Source organism: Coniophora puteana, assembly GCF_000271625.1.
Source record: "Coniophora puteana RWD-64-598 SS2 unplaced genomic scaffold CONPUscaffold_2, whole genome shotgun sequence".
Lineage (NCBI taxonomy): Eukaryota > Fungi > Basidiomycota > Agaricomycetes > Boletales > Coniophoraceae > Coniophora > Coniophora puteana.
In genome coordinates, this window is record NW_006913054.1 from 283,870 (window position 1) to 305,191 (window position 21,322).

The window sequence follows — 21,322 nt, forward strand, 5'->3', positions numbered from 1 at the left end:
TGGCTCATTTAATTGCCTCGGATGATGGGCTACAGACTTCTATGGATTAAATATTACAACTATACTGTGACAGAACTCTACGATATACGCATGTTTACGTCTGACAGTAAATAGAGTAAATCTGATGCTTCACTCACTCGAGTTGCAGGCGACTCGCAACCTAGTCGGAGTTGAATCGTGGGAGCGTCTGTAGTGCCATAATTGCCTTTCTTGGCCGACTTGCGGCTGTGGTATCGGTGACGCGCGGCTTGGTGTACGGGGTCCTGCATGGAAGGTCTTGGTCCGATATTTACAAACGTTGTGACTGCCCCTTGGCGGTTGTGGGTGCTCGCTGGTTGCTGTTTTTTAGTTCTATGAGCCTCGCGCACGTGAGCCTGACGGCGTGTGTGCGCGTTGGATCCTGTGTGTGTCAGCATCGCACCGGTCGGTCTTCCCACTTGCAGGTGACGGTGCTGATGAATACAGCGATTCGCACATCCTGCGGAGGGTGCTGTAATGCATGAGTCACACAGCTTGGAGGCTCACTCAGCAAGCAAGGGAATATGGGATCCTGTGGGTAGCCGTTGGGAAGCCGTTGGGTGCGATGAGGCAAGGGATGATTGCAGCGGGATATCTTATCTTTATCTCTCCGAGATGCTGACGCCGAGGCACCATGATCAGGATTGGCTGCGGACTCGGTACTGGTCGGTTCCTGGGAGACAGGGGTGCTGCCGAGGGCATACCTGGCCGGTGAGTCGACTGCGTATTGGTTGGGCAAAGCTGTGGAGTGGCATGCCGTCAGCGTCTGACCTCATCACGTTCATGTACAGGAGTTATTTCTCCTAAAATAGAAGGATAGGAGCTAGAGCCGCCCCCTCGAGCTTGTGATTCCACCACACGAACCCAAAGATGGCCAGTGCGAGTGTGCGCATCGTAGGTTATGTTCCGGTCGGGCGATTTCGTGCAGAATGGGAAACATCTGGAAATTTGTTGAAGAGGTAGGAGATCGGAGTTCTACATCGGAGGGAGTTGACGGTGAGCCTATCGTGAACGGGCCAACAACTGTAAGATAACGCGTCAGCCATGGCGTACGTTGGAGTTACTGGACTGAATACCTATCGAGAATGTTCTAACGCCGCCTCGAAAGCATCCACTTTTTCTGTCTCGAAAGAGAAAAATTGGCTGACAGGAATAAGTACTGTACGCGTGTTTGTGTCTGGAAGATCAGCCAGCCTACAGCACCCATTCTAGCTGTAGAACGACTGAATATGCGATTGAGCGCTGCCCGCGAGATGTAAGGCCGAAGTTGAGTGGTTGGGCCTGCGCAGGAACGAGCGCAGTTGGTCCATAGTCAGGCACGCCCGAGGAGGGAATGGGTCCCTATTAGGATACGTTCCCCTGAGCGCTGGGATCGGGGAGGATCGGGTTGAGGTTTGCACTTTGGGTAACTCGGGTTCGCGCTCGGGTTCAGATGTTGTGGGCGGGAGATTTCGCCCGGGTGTGCGCACGATAAGCATATGCGAGTGGGTGATTGGAAAGCAAAGGGATGCTTACGATTATCTGTGCGATCGGACCGAGGGGCCTTACTCATGTTTTCTCGAGTGTAAATACGAGCGCGCTGTTCGGGCCATTGAGCCGCAGCAGGTGAGGGCTGGACAGGGTTCGACATGTTGGTGGGTCTGGTGTGTATGCTGGGAAGGGGTTCGATAAAGGAAGGGGGAGGGAGGGGTCACTTGGCGAACCTCGTTGGTCGCGCGTGTGGGATCGGATTCGTGTTCTGGTGGGGGACACTGCCGGGACGGATATGGGGTATCGCCGCGTCGTGTTCGTGCGGCAGATGCGGATCTAGGACAAGATCTGAATGCCATTTTGAGGGCATCCAGATATGGAAGTGGACTGAGATGATGATTACGCAGTGCAGCGAGACACGCCTCGGTTTGTCTTACTCGGCTTTGTCACACCATGTATATATACGCCTCCAGCATCGCACTTCCTCTCCCCCCGAGCATACCCCCGAGTCATAAATCTCGCCCCCACATATCCAGGGCCTTGCATCTAGCAGTCACTCTCGACTCCTATCGCACTCTCAAACACTCAACCGAACGGCTCAAACGCCTCCTAGCGACAGCCGTCAGCGACCCTAATTAGCGTGAGTCCCCGAACATCTACATCCCCGCGCGCCACACCGCGGCTAACCCGCGCTTTTTTCGCAATCCTTTTAGGGGACCAACAACAATTCAATACGTCGCGCGCACAAATAGGGCGCCCTCCTCAGTCAACTCTTCCTGAGATGCCACACATACTCTCCATGACCCCCACTACCATCTCACCATCACTCATGCTCCCATCCTCATCCTACTCGTCCTCGTCGACTGCTTCGACATCGACGAATCCTCCCGCCACACCTCCTCCCACCCCACCCAGCCACCTTCACAAGCTCCATCGTCGGAGGTCACCATCTCCCATCCAAAATCCCTTCCACAGTCGCCCCTACACCCCAACGACTCCCCTCAACGATATTACCCGCATCCTCGACCCCGCATACGCCCCTGCCTCCGCCAAGACCCTAACCTACACGCAGCAATACGCGTACGTCGACGGCCGTGGCGAGCTCCACGACCCCGATTACCGTGATTTCCGTCTCCCGACTGCCCACTCGCAGAAGTACAACCAGCGGTACTCACATCCATTCGGCGACGACGGCGACGAAGAGGAGGAGGAGGACGAAGGCTCATGGGAAGTTGGCCGCCGGCGGTCGAGCGAGATTAACCAGCGTCGTGATCGCCTTCTTTCGGGTTACGATACCCCGCTCTACAACTACGAGCCAACAACAGCCTACGAAGAGCGCGGCCGCCCGCAGGAGACCAAGGAAAGCACCCGCTCATGGGTTCGCCGCCGCAGCGCCGAGCTCACGCGCAATTACCGCGAGCAGCCAGCTCGCGCGGTTACGTTCGAGGATGACGAGTACGATCTCCCTGCCGAGGACGGCGAGGTCGAGGGCCAGGATGAGGGTGCCCTCGAGCACACCGAGAACGAGAATGAGAAGTTGGACGGCGACTTCACGTAAGTACTCTTCGATTTCTTCTCCCGACGCGACGCTTATCATTGCCCGCCTCGCTTAGGCCCACGTGCACCCACAGTCTCCGCCGCCAGTGGCACGCCGTCATGCTCGGTCTCCGCTTCACTGTCTTCCGCACGAAGCGCCGCATTCGGCGCCGTCTCTCAGGCTGAAGAAGGCCTCGATCGACCGTACATACTTCAGCACCGCCTGTGCCACGCCATTCTGTCTTAGACCGACTACACTGAGATCTTCGCATTCTCATCTGAACTGGGCCGCTCCGCTCTCTATCTGGCGACAACTCCACATATCTCCCACTTGGACAACCCCCAATATAGACGGGAGAAGAGAAACGGTCGCTCATGGGCGGCTAATGGCCCCCAGCGACATGTGCTCGGCGCATATATGCGCATATACGCACACCCCAGCGGTCCCCAGTGCCCACTCGAGGATGCGCCTGCCTATTCGGTAGACGTCCCGTTCCTCGCTTTAGCTTCACACTCCACCCACCCTCCTAGTCTCGTGGCTACCTATATTCTGCTTCTTCCCCGGATCTTGCATTCCACCCCATCCTATGCCTCTCCCTTCACAGTTCTACCTGTTTCCCCACCAGCCCTTTCACGCCTCAAGATTTACTCTCTCACGCCCACGTTCTCGTTCACGCTCTGCAAACACTCTACACGGACACGGATCTCACATTGCTTCACGTCTCTTTTATGTTTATGCATGCACACGCACGCTCGGACTTTCATTCACCACGGATCGCATTCTCATCATCATCATCATCACCATCCATCATGCTCATCATCACCACCACCTACATCATCATCGGATTTAAGACACATTTTCACGACCCCATCGACATCTATATCCTGCATTTACGGACGGACAACCATACCTCGGATCTCTCTTCCTCTTGTTTTCACTTCTTCGCATCGTCGGCGCTCGTTATGAACGGCGCTTCTTTCGCTTTGGCTCTTCTGTGAGGGGCTCATTGCACACTCTACGCATATGTGGGGATGTTTTGGAGTACGAAGATGGAGTTCACGCATACGCTAGTAGTCTACATGTTCACGACGCGGTTCTGGTGAATGAAATGGTTTACTACTTGACATGACAGTGTGTGAGTTTGATTTCGAGTGACTATGAGAATCTGCTATATGGATGTGTCTCAGTATGCTTCATTGAGTTGCAGTCGCAGACTGATTATGAATCGGACTATGGACGTTATAGCATTGCGGATTAGCCCCGTGCTAATCTGGAGTGAGTACTTTTGGACTCTGGCGTAAGTCCGTCATGGATAGGTTATAGAGGGGGCCGAGGGACGAGGAACGAGGGGCACTTGATAAAACGTATCTCCTGAATCCTGAAACCCAGAATCTGACCCTGGACTAGGGAGGCCCCAAGGGCAAGGGGCAGGAGTGCTTACTGTACCCCTAGCACGATGCAAAATATGTGATGTGTTGTTAACTTTGCCATGATTGCGGCGGTGGCTGACGCAGACGATGTCGATAAACTTGCGATGGGGCGACTTGGCCGTGAGAGATCGAGGCACGGGCTACGACTCACGAGATGCTGAGGCAGAATGAGAGCTTGGCTGTGTGGCGGACGTTTTGAGCGGGCGGACGTTGCCGTGTCGTAAGAGCGGCGTCAACGGCCGCGGAGACTAAGTAGTGCTCACAAGAGCGCCACAGCCACGGAGTTGGGCGAGTGGCGTTTTCGGTTGGACACACACAAGAGCGCTTGGCTTGTTGTGTTGATTGGTACCATGTGCACGTCACGCTGATAACAACAAGTAAATGAACGGGCCTTGAAGGATCCTGACAAGAACGGTAATATGATAGTTCGTGTTCGGAGCTCGCAACAATCAATTGTTTTTGCCCAATAAAGGGCGCTCTAGGTTGTTCATGAATGGATGCATGTGCAATTACAACTCCCATCGTGCGTGCTACTACCCTAACTTAACACGTTGATGGACGAGGGGCTATCCGAGGATTTGAGGACCAGCTTACAATAACGACGTCACGCCACTGCTAGTGGTTGAATCGACCTTAGCCTTAGTGGTTACGGCACGTTCGTGTGTGAGTGTATCCGGCCAACTGTCAAGAGCTATCTCCGCGGTTTTTGTTCGGTCCCGTCGCGATATTGGTCGAGCGTCAAGATAAGACCAAGTGAAACTGAGTTGCACATGATGATAGATTCAGCACCTCGCAATCGAGGCTGGCCAGATATTTTGCATCGCCTTTGTGCGACTAGTCGGAACAAGAGGCTTGTCAAAACCGTCGTAAAGCATCGTGGAGCATGTCACTCTTGAACGTTGAACGTTTATGTCGAAGTGGTCGGGTTCCAAACGTATCAATGCTCCTGGAACCGTGACTTTTACTCACTCCGAACCCAATAAGTTTTCTTCTGTCAAGGTCCCGAGCTTTCTGTGCGTTTGTTCTAAATTTCATCGTGCAAATGAGCATGCCATCACTAGGGGTACGGTTGCTTGATAAGTTTCTAGGTGTCCCGCGAAGAAGTACAACCTTCCCTTTGGCATTCAATATTCAATTTCTAAGCTAGCCTTTAGTAACTTGTGCTTAGCTGTTTGACTTGACCGAAATGTCAAACGCACGAGTGAAAGCCTGGACTCCGAGTTGTCTCCAGCGTCGACGGCAAAGGGACCTTGCAACTTGGGTAAGTAAATTTAAAGTCATCAGAAAAAGGTTCAACGAAAACAAGTTTGTCTTAGCGATTGATGCACGAACTTATGCGCTTGTTGAGCACGCATTAAAGTGGCTGAGTGTTTAATGGAGCCAACATGGGAGCCACACGTTCCTCGGCATCACGAATGAGAATGTAACACCCCCGCAGTGTACCCCGCACACGCTTTCGAGGTCGCTGCCGTCATGACTCGTATGCATGGTCTCCATGCGCGATGTATCACCTGTTCTAAGATCAAGTTGGGTCCATCTGAGTTCCACTGCCGACTCCGGGTCGGATCCACAGACGTTGGTCAGCTTTCGATCGTGATTCGTGGACGCGGTGTGGGCAGATGTACACCAGTTTTTCGGGGTATTTGAGGAGTTGGATGTTGCAACAATCAGGGATGGCCAGGTTAAATTTCAAAATACTGCATAATGAGGTTTGGAAGCTGAGAAAAGAGTTGACTGCGAATGACGAACACAGTGCCAGGTCAAGGAGCCAACTGGCGTCGGGCGCCTGTCGCGCGCTTATCTCCGCGTCGGGATCGGCTCGGCTAAAGCCGCCGGCTGTCCAATGCCATTGCATCGGAGATCGATCGCGGCGGGGTCGCGAGGGGTTCTCCCCATCTACGATTGTGAACACCGTAGGTTCAGGGGAGGGTCGCAGTCTCTGACCAATGCAGGAGATTTCCCCAGAGTTCCGACGGGACGAGTTCCTAACGAGCCCGAATGCGTTGTGCACACCCACTGGCATGGCCTGCGTCGGAGTGAACTTGCAGAGTCAAACCCGCAGTCGACCCGAGGATAAGTGCAGGTGCGCAGACGCGCGTGGAAGCCCGGCGGCCTCGGGCACACTCTCGGGACTGACAACACCCCGAAGGTTCTCAAGGCTTGAATTGAATTGAATTGAATTGAATAATCATTTTAATGTCCTGAGGGCAATAAGCCCCATGACGGACAGTACTACGCAGTATACACTATGAGTACGCCCTGAACGAATCATGCTTACACGTGCCCGCCGCCCAAAAGGACGTGAACACCATGCCCCTGAGCCGACGAAACCAGAAAGGAGGTAACAAAAGAAACAATCGCCCCCGAAAGCACGCCGGTCCCGTCAACTCTGTCATGGCACAACGGACGAGGCCGCGCGGCGAGGCGGCCAGCGGCCTAAGCCGTAAACTTTCCCCTGTGGAGATCACCATAAGTCTGGCGGAAGCGGCCCGTCGAGTTCACAAACACCATCAACACCCTCACCCCCCTCTCGTCGTTCAAAAGGTACTCCAAGGACTCAGCCCGACGACCTGCCCTTCGCACCACCAACTGCCGCGCTCCCGACCATGCCGGGCAATCAAACAAGAAATGTTGTATTGTTTCGTCCACGCCCCGCGCGCAATGTCGACATACTGGGCTGTCCACCGCGTTGATGCGGTGCAAGAAGGCGTCCAAGGCAATGTGGCGGGAGCGGAAGTGGGTAAGCAGAGCGCCCTGGCGGCGGGGGAGACCAGCAATCTGCTTCATGTGGGCCTCCGATGCCACCTTCCTGTAACCCATGGACTGCAAGCGGGGAGCCCGGTCCGACTGGAGCCACGCAGCCGACCATGCCTCCTTGAGGCGTCCCACCATACCCTGTTTGAGCGCGGACACACTCACCGGCAGCCTGTTCCGCAGGTGCTGTGGCAGTCGCCCTCCCCTATTCACCCTCCTGCCCCCCAACACTGCCTCCTTCGCCGCCTCATCCACCGTCTCGTTCCCCTCCACACCCCGATGCCCCGCCAACCACGTGAGCTCCACCCGCATCCCCTGCAGGTGCCTCCCAATCCCCCGAGCCAGGTCCCAGATTGGGGGCACCAAGTAGTGCCCCGGCGTCCGCGTAGAAGGCTCGCGGGTGGCTGCCAACGCTGCCTGACTGTCGACATACACCCTCACCGTCCTCGCCTCCGCACCCCGTTCCATCCTCAGCAGGTCCAGTGCAAGGGAGATCCCCACCAACTCCGCCTCGAACACCGTATGCTCGGCTGCCGAACCCAGGTGGTACTGCGCCGACCGAGTCGACCCGTCCGGCCGACGTAAGATTGCTGCCGCCCCCACGAGCCCTTCCACCCCAGAACCGTCAGAGTACGCTGCCCATTCATTCCGAGGACGAGCATCATGTTCTTCCACTGAGGCGTCTTTGTCTTTCGCCACACTGACCGTGAACGGCATGGGCACCGAAGGGTAGGGAGTGCGGTGGAGTGGCTCGAGCTCCCCCACGGGGACCCCGAGACGGTGCGCCAAAACGTGTAATGCTGACCTGTGCTTCGCCACTAACCGTTGTGCTGCGTTCTCGAACAGGGCAACAACGGGATTGGAGGAGGGGAGGGTGGCAAGACGAACAGCGCCACGGTGAAGCACCCGCTGTGCGGCAAACTCCATAGGAGGCGCATTCGCCAGAACCTGGAGCACCGCCGTGGGCGTGGTCCTCATAGCCCCCGTCATGGGGCAGAGGGCCATCCGCTGGACTGACGTGAGCTTCCGCATGATACCCAGAGACCCCCGGGCCCTGCCCATATCACCATTGAGCGGAGGCGAGAGCCAGACCTCGCAGGCATAGAAGATCTTCGGCAAAACCACCGAGTGGTAAAGCCGCCGGACCATCTGGAAGGGCATCCCATATGACGGTCGCGCCAGCCTCCGCAGCTGCATTGCATACCTCGCACCCCGTTCCACCGCTGCCGCCGCCTGCAGCCCCCATCGCAGCTCCTGATCCAGCACCACCCCCAGCAGCCTGTGATGCGGAACTGGCTCGATCATCCGACCCTCCACCACCATTGAAGGTCGCTCCTTCGCCCGATTCTTCCCAAAATCCACCAATGCAAACTTCGACACCTCAAACTTGGAGTTGTGCGCACGAGCCCACTCCAGAACTCCACCCTCCCGGTGTAGCATGTCAGAGAGAATCCGGTGAGTCCCGTGGAAAGTCTTCGCCCGAGCCAACAGCGATGTGTCATCGACATACCCGATCGCGTCCTCTTTCCTCCCGGTTCTCAAGGCTTGTTCATGTCGTCTGACTGCGTCCAAGGCTTTTCTGATTGGCTCGCTGGCCGGACGTGTACGATGTGCCGCTCCGGCGGCCACCTCTGTGCCCTACGACCTTGAAGCAGCAAGAACTGCACGGGCTAGGTCATGTCCTCCCTTCGGAACGAGTTGTCGTCTCGGAACGACTTTCAGGCTGAAGCTTGCAAAGAGTACAAGGGCAAGGGTGCCTAAAGGTACATGAGTGCCTCGATGTGAACGTTCTGCTAAGAATAGATGGGGAGAATAAGGTAAAAAGACATTCCTATCCAATTGTCTGAGTTGTAGTCCAAAAGGTTCTGGTGCGGACCTAGAGAAACGTGGCATATGAGGAACCACGACTACCAAATTTTCTTAAATCACTTACGCCACCAGAAGAACACAACGAATGTCATATCAGGAACGAAACGGTATTCAGCTTCAGCAAGGTCGGGAATCTGTAAAGAGATCCGATGTGCAGACCCAAGTTCGTTAGCGTGAAATAGGGACGTGATAATCTGAGAAACTCTACAACAGCACTAGGATCGCTAACAACGAGATGTTTGGTAACACACATTTATGACTTCTAGTGCGGTGGAGGCACCTTATCGAGAATAAGCTTTTTTTTTTTCAATGGTCAGATGAAGCCTCCCCAACGTCTGAGTGCAACCGCACCCCATCGGCATGGACGCCGCGCCCTCATATTCTCTCCGTGCCTTGTCAAGTTTTGCGCCACGCAATGATGGCAGCCCGTATGCACAAGCATATCTGACAGATGGAAATTTTCCACGACTTGAACCGACATCGCTGCCTGTATCAAAGAGATAAAATTTACGATGGAAGCGATGCTGCGTTGCATGGTGAATGCTCGGAAGACTCACCATCATGACATCGATTGCGCCCATACGCATCTTCTTGAGCTATGTAAGGAGAGAATCATCCAGGCTTCCCGGGTCCAGATGAAGCGCTGAAGCAACATGCCCCCGTAGACGATTCTACAGGTGGGGCACCATGAGATAATGACATTCAAGTTATCACTATCTTTGTCTATGTAACGTGGATGAACATGTCTTGGCGTCAGTATAACCAATGACCCACAGACATATGAAGTCATGGATGTCTTGGTTCCACTTTCTCGGAAGCTCACAAACAACTCACCGACGAAACGCGTTCAAAATCACGCATATCTTCCCTTTGACTTCCTAAAGGTTCACCCTAAAAGAGCCCGTAAATGGGGCTTGGAAATAACTGATAACGTGTCGAGAGAAAGAGTGAGCAAAGGTATGAGTGTCAAATGACGTCATAAACTGGGGCACTTCACTTTGCGGAATCCGGCGGATTCCGTCGGTAGATCTTACCCCGCGCGTGTCGATCTACACGACAATGTTCCCTTCCGAGCCGTGGAGTCTGAGACTCCTAGCGGAAGCACCGACGTCATGTAGACATTCCCGCACGGGCGTATAATCTACTGTATTCATTGCCACGAGGTGCGTCGACGGAGGCAAAGTTTGTTCACTGCGAAGAACGCTTTGACTGGGAAAGAGTTTATTAAGTCAGTTCTTCTATCTATGGGTATCCGTGAGGCTCTGGTTCTCGGTGAGTGCCAGATACGATAAAGTAATCACACGCAGTCTAGCAGGGAGAACCAAAGAGGTGCGTGCGCATAATCTTATGTGGGACTTGCTCTGCCGATTGTGACCTTCATCGAGATCGAGCGACATGAGCATGATCTTACGACTTTCAGGTGTAAAGGTTGGATCGGCCATTCATCACAATTGCACATTGATCCTCAGCCTCTGAGATACATGGCAGAACGAATGACGATGGCGATCATTCAACCGATTTACCGATAATACATGAGATATATTCTGAATTGTTGACAGATCCAGGACTTAGATCACGATGCATGGCTGGACTCATACTGAATTAAAGTCGCGATCTGTACAGTCAATGTTTGTGTTGGTGAAATACAGACGCAGATTGATAGCCCTTTGATTAGGAAAATTTCCGGGAACCCACGTACGAGACCGGCACCCGTTTACTTCCCGAAATGAATGTCTAGTTTTTCTGCCAGTTTAATCTGTGCCTGGGAGCTCTGGATCCACGGACCGGAAATCAGCAGATTAGATGTAGATAACATGAGCGTATCATATATAGCTTGGAATTGATGACTGCAGACGACGGCTCAGGTGATGACTCGGAAGGATAGGCAAGGGCAGCGGTCAAGGGTAGAGTCATCAGACTCTGTGTTTAAGATTGGATTAAGAGCTTTATAACGTGTGCGAGACCTTTCTTAGCGATTCTTATTGTGAAAGTGATCATCTGGCGGAGGATAGGGGTTCGTGTCCCGGCATCTACCGGCATTGTTGGGACAGTTCGTGAGAACATCCACGGCCATCGTGGTTAGCCTCAGCGTCGATGTCTGGTCATCTTTACTTCAGCGAGCTTGAAAGAGGTAAGTTTGGCCCAGAGCTGCGCGTTTTAGCTAATGCTTCCATTCTTTCATTAAGGATCTTGGCTCATGATAAGGACACCAACATCTTGAGAGCGAATGTGACCCCCATCAGCACCATCGCGGGTACGGCAAGACAGGGTTGGAGACACTTACCCGCTTCGGAATTAGGTGAGGCTCATGATTGATCTTCTCGCGACCTCCATCGGGTCTTCGTATGCTCTCAGCTCTTATTACTGATCCATGCAGCGTCACGTACCAGTGTCTAGGCTCTGTCACGGGTCGCTAACTGTCGAGAAACTGAGTACTTGACATGAAAAGTGACAGGAACTTTGCGCTGTTCCGAGCCGAGCGCCTCAGAGCCTGGACATCCAGAGAGACCCTAAACTTTTCGAGATATAACTTTTCACCAGTTCTGGAACCCTTACAAGAGGTAGGCTGCAGCCAGTTGAAGGGGTTTCATTCGAACTGAGTTGGCGCAGTAGGTTAATCCGGGCTAACCGTGAGCTCTGACGCCACTCACCCATCGCGCACCGTCCTACTTCACCAATGCTTTCGGTAGGCATTAGTGAGCTATCGTTCGCGACTCCAGCGGGAAACGTTCTTCGGACCTTCGGCCTCACCCATACATCATGCCCTTCCAGGTTCCTTCCTTTTACTGCTCCCTTGGACTTCATGCTGCATGCAACTGGACTTCGATTCCCTACCTCTCCACTACTCCCAGCTAATATAGAGCGCAGTCGAAGGTCCTGCTGATAATCTCTCATGACATGTAGATGAACGCCGTTTGGTGGGTGCACAATTCCGGTGAAATATCTGATCATGAGTGCTGATAATCGCGTGGCCCATACGCCCTCCGGTAAAAGCGATAATCGCGTGCCTCTGCACGATCCCATCGTCCGAGGACCTCGGATAGATGTGTACCTCTCGTCTACCTCGTGTAAGGTATACCAAAGATTCATTTAGCTCGTGTCGCGGATTCGCTGCCACATTCGCTCTTGACCCATACTCCCAGGTATTCCGGCATCGATCCTGTGGGCGCCTATAACGCGATCTCTTGGCTGATTGACGCTGGGTGCCGCAGTATGTCACGCCGATGCAGCCATTTTGACGGTGGTATCGTCGATCTCAGTCACGCACCTAACTTCAGGCTTTCTGTGTGACTCGGCACGCTTGAGCACCAGAATCTGGAGGGGACTTCTCGACGCAAGTGGGGCGTATGAGCTAGTATGGAAGCTCGTCGAACTAGAAGACTGGAGTTTGTTGCGTATTGGTGCGTGTAAGTACAACGTTCAGAACGGCGGATTCACTCGGTTCACAAAGCTGCAAGCTCTTGTGAAGGAGCGTGTATTCCCCATTAGCAGTTGCGCACTGGAAACATGTTGACTCTGTCATCTGATGGGCGTCTGTCTATAGCCTTTCGACGTTCTCCTGTGGAGCCCCTTAAGCGCCAACTCTTAGCGCTAACTGATCGTATCAATCCAGAAACCGAAACCCAGAAGCCCGCACCTTATATGAACCTGAATTTAACCCGATAGAGTTTGCCTTCCTGTTGCGTGTTGTTTCAATTTCTGGCCGAGTTCATCTCGGCCCTCACTCCACGTTCCCTAGAATGCTTCAACGTTTCATATCGAAACCCTCAGCACGCGTCATAATACCATTCACCATTAAGTTTACTATTGCGTTGAGGTATGACTCCATCATGTACTCATTTATCTTCAGCTTATCGACTTCCCCACAATCGGGCTTCTTAACGAAGCGGATTCTTGGAGATCGGTTTATAATCAAGACCGACACCCCGTGTATGTTTCTAGAACGAGATCCAGTGAGTCTCATTGCTTGTTTCCGTGTTTATGATTCTTCTGACAAGCTTAGACTCCTTATGACGTTTTTTAAACATCTTCTCTTCCCTTGTCCGCTCGGTTCTCTAAGGTAGGCATTTATCACGCAGGCGGGTCACGTGTTGTTGGCATCGTCAAATTGCGCAACACGCAGCCTAAGCTTAATGAAAATCAACAACGCTGCCTCAACATCCTCTCTCAGAACGTGGCTTCTCCTGAAGTGCTTGACTGACAGATGAAGATTTCCTAACAAGAAACGTGTTTCTCTAGCGTCGCGGATGCGCCGAAGCAAAACTGAGCAGTGTGGGTGCTCGTGGGTGCAGCGTGCCCACCCTCAAAATCGTTCCCCATCAGAAACCACCGGACGTATGACGAGTTTGGGGATCACGAATCACCAATGGCGGGCGCAAGGCGGGTGCTCCCCGACGCGTGTTTGCTCGATTTGGTACCATGGCGCGTTGAACTCCGGGTACGCGGACCGAACTACAGGATTTTCTACTGGTAACATGACACGTGGCTACGGTACCAGTGAACATTCAATTCAAGGACGCCTGTATCCACAAACCTTTCTTGTTATCTAGTGCGGATGCGGTCGGGAAATGGTACGGCATCATTCGGGAGAAGCAAGGTATGAGAACTGTGTGCGTCGTGGATCGGTGCAGGCACATCCACAATTCAACGTACTCGGAGAAATTGGATCGAGATTGGGAGCGAACCGTGGTCTATACAAACTCTTTGAGTGGTGCTTACGAAGTGTGGTAGTGGACAGAGCTGGCAGGCAGAGAGTGGTATTGCTCAGATACTGGGATGAATTCAAATAAGGCTAACCTCGAACGTTTTTGCATCCTTTACTCAACTTGGTGAATGATACAGGTGCGCCAATCTTGCGGACCCGTAATCAACTAACGGTGCCGTTCAGGATCTTCTCCGTGCGACGAATGGGAGTGTCTCCCCGTTAACTCGGTTGGAGGTGGTGGTCTATTCATGAAGTTCTGAGTCACATATTACACGGCCATAACTATGACCTATCTCTGTGATGATACGGCTGCGCTATCGGACTGCAGATATTTGTTACTGACTACAGAAATGTGCTGTCTTTCATGTCGCTAGCGTTCTTCTAGCTCTCTAGTGGCCAAAACGAGGCCACTTCTTCACAAACTGCGATAAAAGCCTACAGATGCTATGGGCGCCCTTTTTCAGGGTACACCAAGTCCGTAATGGCGTACGATATTCAGAACCAAACAAGGTTTAAGTGTTCATTTTAGGAGTGGTTTCATCTGATCATATTCTAATTTCTCAACTCATCTCTGAGTTATAAATCCCTTATGACTCGGGTAATTTCAGGCGTTGAGGGTCGTCTTTCACGTTGATGACTGCTGGAGCCAGGCGGCTTCTTTTTTTTAATGGCTTGATATTCGCTTTCGTTATAAGATATCTTCCGCTCGAGGAGGCTCGAGGTTGCTGAAGTTCATACTCTGACGCTGGCACATTCATTTGCAGCACCGCCTCAATAGCTCCTTCCTTTGCGTCAGCGAGTGCAGTCAACAAATGATTGTGTTTACAAGCATGTAGCATATACCTCAACAGGTCAGCGCGATAAACCGTATACTGGGTCATTTACGAATTTATGTAATTTCCACCAAACATATCTGCCGCTGCTCCCATCGTTACACAAAGAGCACTCAACAAGGAGCTATGTGTGGTCAACTGCACCAATTTACTCAGTTGTTCCTCCTTCGGCTCGTGTAGCGCTGCCGCCTGATGTGATAATCACGGCATGTTCAAACAGCCAAGGAACCTGCATCTCAAACGTTTGATCTGAGTTTTGGCACATCGTTGTCTATGAAGACCAACTTTAGGACGGGTATCGTTGCAGTCATCGTTTAGGTCTAGGATGCGCGAGCCACCTCGATGTTGGCATTGAAGACGGCGGTCAGAGGCCACACCCCAAGCTGACGCTCATCGATCCATTTCCCTCATTCTGCCACGGAGCACCGTTCATGTCGATTCGCTCCCTTCGCTTATTCATAGAGAAGCTTCTCCCAAGATGTCCCACGGAATGACATGTTTACGGTCTTTCCTCGAATCCGTGTGCTTCGAGCGGCTCTTCTCGCGCCGTACCTTCAACGACTGATGGACATCCCAACGCCTAGCCCTGGAGTGTCCCATGCTCCTCATCTGAAGGAGATATACATGTCAACACCAGCATATCTTCGGGCTGGACCAAGGGCCGAAGGCGTCAATATTGCTGACTCTCCGGAACAACCGTCAGGCCTGGCCTGCCACTCGACATAATTACTGGAGGTAATATCGTCTTATCCGACACTGGCCTGATTCGGTTGAGATGATCGGCTGGAAGCGTGGAATAGTCGAGGCGATTGGGGTATGCAAGTATAGGGAACACTGCGAATGAGGACAGCATTATTGAACTCGAATAGCCTGTCTCTGAATAGGTCGATGATGAATAATTCATCGCAAGGAACAGCCCTTGAGCTCCTCAGAAAAACCTATCAGTGGACGAATCGACATCTGTACCAACTTTCTCCTTTCCAAACGTACAGCTGTACGTGCCCTTCCCTCGGTTCGACGTGATGTCTTCCTCCCATCGTTTAATCGCTCTCTTCCTCCACTTCCACCGCGCCCTCCACCTCCCCTCTCATCCTCGGGACGTCCACGTAAGGCACGCGATCGCGGTGCCACCGCCCTACCAGCCAGTCCACGCGACACAATCCACTTGCAGTAGAGCTCGCGAGGAGGCAGGCCCCAGCGAGCCCTGCACCCGAGTGCCAGGCGACGCGCGTGACACTGATGGAGGGCGACCAGGCGCCGGTGCTTATGTTGGTGGTTTCGTCGCTTTCCTAGTGGATAAACATAAATATGCGGGTATTTGAAGCGCAGGATATAGCTATGGCAAACCTTGGGCAAAAAGTTCTCGAGCATCCGATACTCTCCTGATGAACGACTATAGTCGAGCTGATATATCTTGTGATTGAAGTGAGGCTGTCGAAAGTATAAGTGCGAGAATAATGAGGATTTTGAGAAGTGAATGTACCACGAGCCCACCACGTCTCGTCGACCGCAGGATGTTCGTCGTCACGCAAGACCCGTCCGCGGAGCCAACTGCGAGCTGAGGGTGATAGTCTGATGCATTAACAGTCTTTGAAAAGTCAGCTTAGAGAAACAAAACACGGAAATAGGATTTAAGGGACGCACCCATACTGGCCCAGCGGGCTCGACGAGCACATGCCCGCGGCCGAGCATGCTCGGCGCGAGGGCGTAGGCCTTCACGGTGTTATCGTGGTCGATCATAATGGGACCTGATGCAAAGGGGGAGAACGTGGAGCTTGTAATCACGTCTTTTCCCAATCGAGAGAGTGATTGTAAGCATGAAATTGTAAAAGTGGACCGGATTTTCGATCATACCTCTAGTCCTGTTGACGACGTATCCCTTCACTTCCCTGATATCTGTGAGGACCTCGGTGCCGTCGTACCCACCACTAGCAAGCACGGTCGGATCGTTGGGCTCGCCTTCGTCTTCGCCAGACGACGATGAAGGCGAGACGCGAACCCATGACAGCGCACGCACGGCAGACTGATGAGTCGGGAGGTAGTGCGTGGGTAATATATCTACATTCAGACTGGTCAGTATACTTGGTGCTCACTACATGGATATCGCAACGTACCGGGGCCATGTCCATGTTTGAACGCGTTCCCAACGTCGTATATCGCTATGCAGCCTTTTGAGACGCACGTCAGCAGGATAGGTCAGATTCCTTACGACGTCGTACCATTAGTGCACCCTACGGCAAGCATCTCGCTGTTCGCCCAGTCCAAGGACCAGCACGCCGTCTCGGGCATTTCAATGCGCATACGCGGCTCTCCCAGCTTCACTGTCAAAATCCACTTCACATGAGAGGTCGAACGCAGGATAATCTGAAGAAGAATGCCTACGGAAGACTGGTTTTGAGCGGTCGTGCTCGGGAGTCACAACATCGTCTGGGAACGGGACGGCCCAAATGCTCAATGAGCCATCGCCAAGGCATGCAGCTAGGATGCCGAGCTTGCGAGGGCCGACTCGCTCTTGGCTCTGTTCCCCATCCTCGCTGAACTGCGGTGAATGCATATTAGACGACGAAACAAATACCTGGTAACAGGAGGAAGTAGCCAACTCACGCAATCGTGCGCCGGAAGCGGACACCAACGAAGGTCATGAGCAGGCCCGCCGTCGATGCAGAGAATGAGTTCGCAGCGCATCTCTGCAGCTGAGTGTGAAGTTGAGTCTGCACTCGTATCAACATCAGCGACGGGATTCTCGGCTGACATGGCAGAATCTTGCGCGACACCCGTTTCTGGGGCCTCCTCGGCAGTAGCCTGCGGCTCTGCCTCCATGACCACTACATCTGCCTCTGGCTCCGGCATTGCGTCAATCTGTGTATCCGTCTCCGTCTCCTTTTCCTTGCCCTTTCTTTGGTTCTTCCCGCTACCTTTCGGCCTGCCCTTTGGCTTCTTAGGCGACGACGGCTCCTTCGGTACCTCTTTTGGCTTGTCGGCTTCCCTGCTGATTTCCTGCACAGGAAGAATGCCAGACCTCGGAGAGATGGACCAAATCTGGATGCATGCTGGGGCCGGTCGCGTGAGCTTGCTGCCGATGGATGGGGAGTAGGATGCGTAGGGGTAGGGAGATATAGCGAGGTAATGTTTGTAGTTAATAGCTGCAAGCCGGCATCAGCGAAATCAAGCGCATATAGGGACCCAGCACCGAAAAGGTTGAAATCAAAACATACCATGACGATGGTCGACGTGAACAGGACACCAATCGAGGGCCCAGACGGGTGCGCCTGCATTGAAGACATGTCCGGTGCTGTTGGGAATGAGCGTCGCTACATCAGTATTGCTGTTAGAATACCATAGGCTACGTAAAGATGGCGTACGTACAAACGTCTAAAGTGTCAAGCATCCCCACCTCAACAAGCTTTTGTTCCCCAAACTTTCCGAAATGACATTTCAGAGGTGGAGGATATCTTGGATCTTGAGCAGTTGACGGAGTAGCGTCTGCATTGGCATCCACGGAAGCGGAGGGGTCGGCGGAGGGTAGGTATGTTGCGGCATCTCTAAGAGGATGAGTACGGCGCATACAACCAGTGTAAATGTAGAAAATACCTCTCATTCAGGATCTGCCATCCTTTGCCGACTTCCACACCCTCATGAACCCTTGGTCTCCTCAGTGCCTCTCGCTCGACGCCCTCCGTCCCAGCATTATTCCTCTGAGCCTCCTTGAACCACCCCCGATCCTCCATCATCTGCCAAACGGGACCCGCACCAACGCTCGATCCCCAGGCACGATTGATCCGGTCCGTGAGCGTCGTGCTCGCGGCCATGCTGTTCGTCGGGACGATCTCGCCAGGCCCGAAGCCGTACGCGGGCGGGGGATGTGCAAGTCGCTCAACGGGGAGTGTACGAGCGTGGAGAGGTATCGCTTTGTGTCGGTGGTGCGCGGATGGGGTTGGAAGGGAGTACATCTTGGAGGTGCGCGGGGCTAGCGTGCGGGCGGAGGGTGCTGATGATGGAAGCATGGTGGGTGGTTGGGATTGGGAAGCATGTCGAGGTACAGATGGAGCAGGATGTATGGTGTAGGTTGAAGGCGTTATGGAGGGAGGATTCGGAGCAGGTGTGGCTTTGTCGACTTTCTTGGTTTGTGCTTTTGGCTTTGGTGTCTTGCTCTTGCTGACGCGAGGTGTAGCCTCCTCGTCTTGAACGTCACCCATCTCAACATCCTCGTCATCCGAAGGTGCCTTATCAGGAGAGAATTCATCTTCGCTTGCCACCTCATCCTCCATAAACGTGGAAGGGCCTGCTCCGTTTTCATCTTCGAATCCTCCGAGGGCAGCATAACTTGGATGGGACTTGCGAGGACGGAGGGTGCGCGGCATATCAAGAAACTAGATAAGACGAAGGCGCGTCTTCTATTCCGTCAAGAGGAAAAGTCCTGAGCTGAATGTAAGCTCGTGCTCCCGACAACGTCAACAATATGTTTTGGTGCACTACCTTGAAGAGTTAAAATCAGAGTTGGTCGCGCGTCTAGATCTGGCCGTGACTTTTTGTGGTGGCTAGCACTCTCGGCATTCTCCGTGCTGCAGTCGCGCTCATTCACGCCATTTCCCAACCGGCCCGACTTACCTCCTACTATGCCGGTCCTCTTCCCCAGGCGCACCCTTCCCTACTCTCCTCACCTTCATCCAACCTGAACACCACAAAGCAACTGTTAAGACCTTCCATGGCCTCCAAATCTATTCCCAGGACGTCGCGCTCGCTTGTCCTCCAGAAGTCTCCGGCGGAAAGGAAACCCCTGTATCACGACGTCGCCTTAGAGGAGCGACCGATACCAGCACTAGAAGAGGGCCAGGTCCTCGTCAAGATCAACGCTGTAGCTTTCAACCACCGCGATGTGGGTCTTGTCCCTCACGAGATCCTGACTGACATTGGACAGCTCATTTACACTCTGTAATAGGTATGGATACGCAAGGGAATGTATCCCGCTATTGGCGTGGGGTGCGTTATGGGTGCTGACGGTGCAGGTGGGAGTATCTATGTTCTCATATTAGTGCTGCACTGACAACGCGCTGGCTACTAGGTGTGGTTGTGGCTGCCCATAACCCGCACGACCCCCTTCTTCACAAACGCGTCTTCCTCACGCCTTCGCGCGGGTGGATTGACCACCCTGACGCGCCAGAGACTCAGTAAGCGTCTACTCTTCCTCTCCTCTGTTTAACCTGCGTCGTTGCACAATCAATAAACTGACCATAACGCCTACAACAGCGCGTTTAGCGTCATTGGTGGCGTGCGCTGGCCCGAAATAGGCACATTTGCCGAATACATCGCCGTCGAGCGCGATGAGGTGATACCGTCACCCGAGCACCTGGACGATGTGCACACCGCAGCCCTTCCTCTTGGCCTCGTCACAGCATACAGGTATGAGTGGTCTTTGCCTGCAAGCACAAAGAGGTAATGACTTCGCCTTCGTGACCATACAGGGCTACTATCATCAACGCCAAAGTCTCTCAGGGCCAGAACGTTCTCGTCACTGGTATAGGCGGAGGTGTAGCCGTTTTAGCCTTACAGCTCTGCCTTGCTAAAGGTGCGAAAGTCTTCGTGACCAGCGGATCACCGGACAAGATCAAACGCGCAATCAAGCTTGGTGCAAGTGGCGGCGTGAATTACAAGGATAGTAAGGCTCCACCCTTAGTATGCCCTTAAGTATGAGACTCACCTGGGATGTAACCATAGAAGACTGGCCGAACCAGCTCACCGATCTACTCAAGCACAAAACCGACAGTGGCCTGCTTGACGCGGTGATAGACTCCGCAGGCGGTGACATCATGAACCAGACACTGGCTTACACCAAGCTGGGAGGGGTAGTTGTGTGCTATGGCATGTACGTCTTATCCTTGCTTCTCCCTAATGAGAGTCTCAACCTCGTGTGCGATAGGACGGCCGCCCCGAAGATCACATTTACAATGAAACAAGTGATGCGGAATCAGCGTCTCATCGGTGCGTGTCCGCTTCAAAGTCTACTTCTTTTGCTGTTAAGCAGGCTTCTTGGGCTGCAGGTTCTACAATGGGCTCGCGTGCTGACCTAGCTGAGGCGGCTCGTTTCGTCACCGAGCACGGTATCATCCCTGTCGTTAGTCAGGTGGTGAGTGGTCTTGCGAACGCCGAAGAGGGATTTGAGAGTATGAGAAAGGGGGAACAGTTCGGAAAGATTGTCATTCAGGTTGAGGAGAGTCAGAGGGCCAAGCTGTAGGTATTGCATGTAGTCCCCGAAGTTTGTTCATCTATTCGCTTGTCTTTTCTTACTCCTCAGCATGTCTTGAAGTACTGGAACACCAATATGAATTCCTTGTTACATATCACGATATCAAATGTGAAATCTGCAGCGAGACATCCCTCACACTCCCAGCCGCCCATAGATCGGTGTGTGCCACTACCAGCTTTCCCAACGGCGTCGCCGTCTGTGCACGCCTCTCGATCACGATACCACACAATGAGTTTAAAGGGATCTATGAACGACGAGAGACATGCTGAGCTCTTCAAGGCGCACAGCAAGGGGAATGTGACAGCCACTAGTGCTCAGTAGGAGTGGTAGGAGTGGGGTCATGCGGGATATCCGCAACTATCAGCGAGTTCAGGGACTCGAACGTGTCGGGGTTGATCGTTACTGTGCGACCTCTTCTTCGAGGTGTCCATGTTATAACATCGTGGACGATAACTCCTCGGT

At 53.2% G+C, this 21,322-nt stretch overlaps 4 protein-coding genes across 4 annotated transcripts; 2 read left to right on the forward strand and 2 right to left on the reverse strand.

Annotated features, from left to right (window-relative positions):
- The first annotated feature begins 1,992 nt into the window (after positions 1-1,992).
- Positions 1,993-3,848, forward strand: CONPUDRAFT_141602 (uncharacterized protein). Its single transcript, XM_007766224.1, has 3 exons — positions 1,993-2,128; positions 2,202-3,042; positions 3,102-3,848. The coding sequence occupies exons 2-3, from the start codon at positions 2,270-2,272 to the stop codon at positions 3,208-3,210; spliced, it is 882 nt and encodes a 293-aa protein (XP_007764414.1). The 5' UTR covers positions 1,993-2,128; positions 2,202-2,269; the 3' UTR covers positions 3,211-3,848.
- Positions 3,849-6,915: 3,067 nt separating this feature from the next.
- Positions 6,916-7,200, reverse strand: CONPUDRAFT_26944 (uncharacterized protein; the record flags this gene model as incomplete). The annotated part of the gene is made up of 1 exon (XM_007765770.1): positions 6,916-7,200. A coding segment is annotated over one exon (285 nt), but the record flags the coding sequence as incomplete, so codon positions are not given.
- An 8,228-nt stretch (positions 7,201-15,428) lies between these two features.
- Positions 15,429-18,977, reverse strand: CONPUDRAFT_162053 (WD40 repeat-like protein; the record flags this gene model as incomplete). The annotated part of the gene is made up of 12 exons (XM_007766225.1): positions 15,429-15,905; positions 15,964-16,047; positions 16,100-16,204; positions 16,261-16,403; positions 16,471-16,674; positions 16,731-16,784; positions 16,836-16,937; positions 16,999-17,155; positions 17,221-17,759; positions 17,832-17,927; positions 17,983-18,158; positions 18,208-18,977. 12 exons carry the CDS (start codon positions 18,975-18,977, stop codon positions 15,657-15,659), a joined length of 2,679 nt encoding a protein of 892 aa, XP_007764415.1. The 3' UTR covers positions 15,429-15,656.
- Positions 18,978-19,321: 344 nt separating this feature from the next.
- CONPUDRAFT_48178 (NAD(P)-binding protein) lies at positions 19,322-20,848 on the forward strand (the record flags this gene model as incomplete). The annotated part of the gene is made up of 8 exons (XM_007765873.1): positions 19,322-19,501; positions 19,556-19,628; positions 19,679-19,784; positions 19,864-20,016; positions 20,079-20,272; positions 20,332-20,479; positions 20,534-20,595; positions 20,655-20,848. 8 exons carry the CDS (start codon positions 19,322-19,324, stop codon positions 20,846-20,848), a joined length of 1,110 nt encoding a protein of 369 aa, XP_007764063.1.
- Between the last annotated feature and the right edge of the window lie 474 nt (positions 20,849-21,322).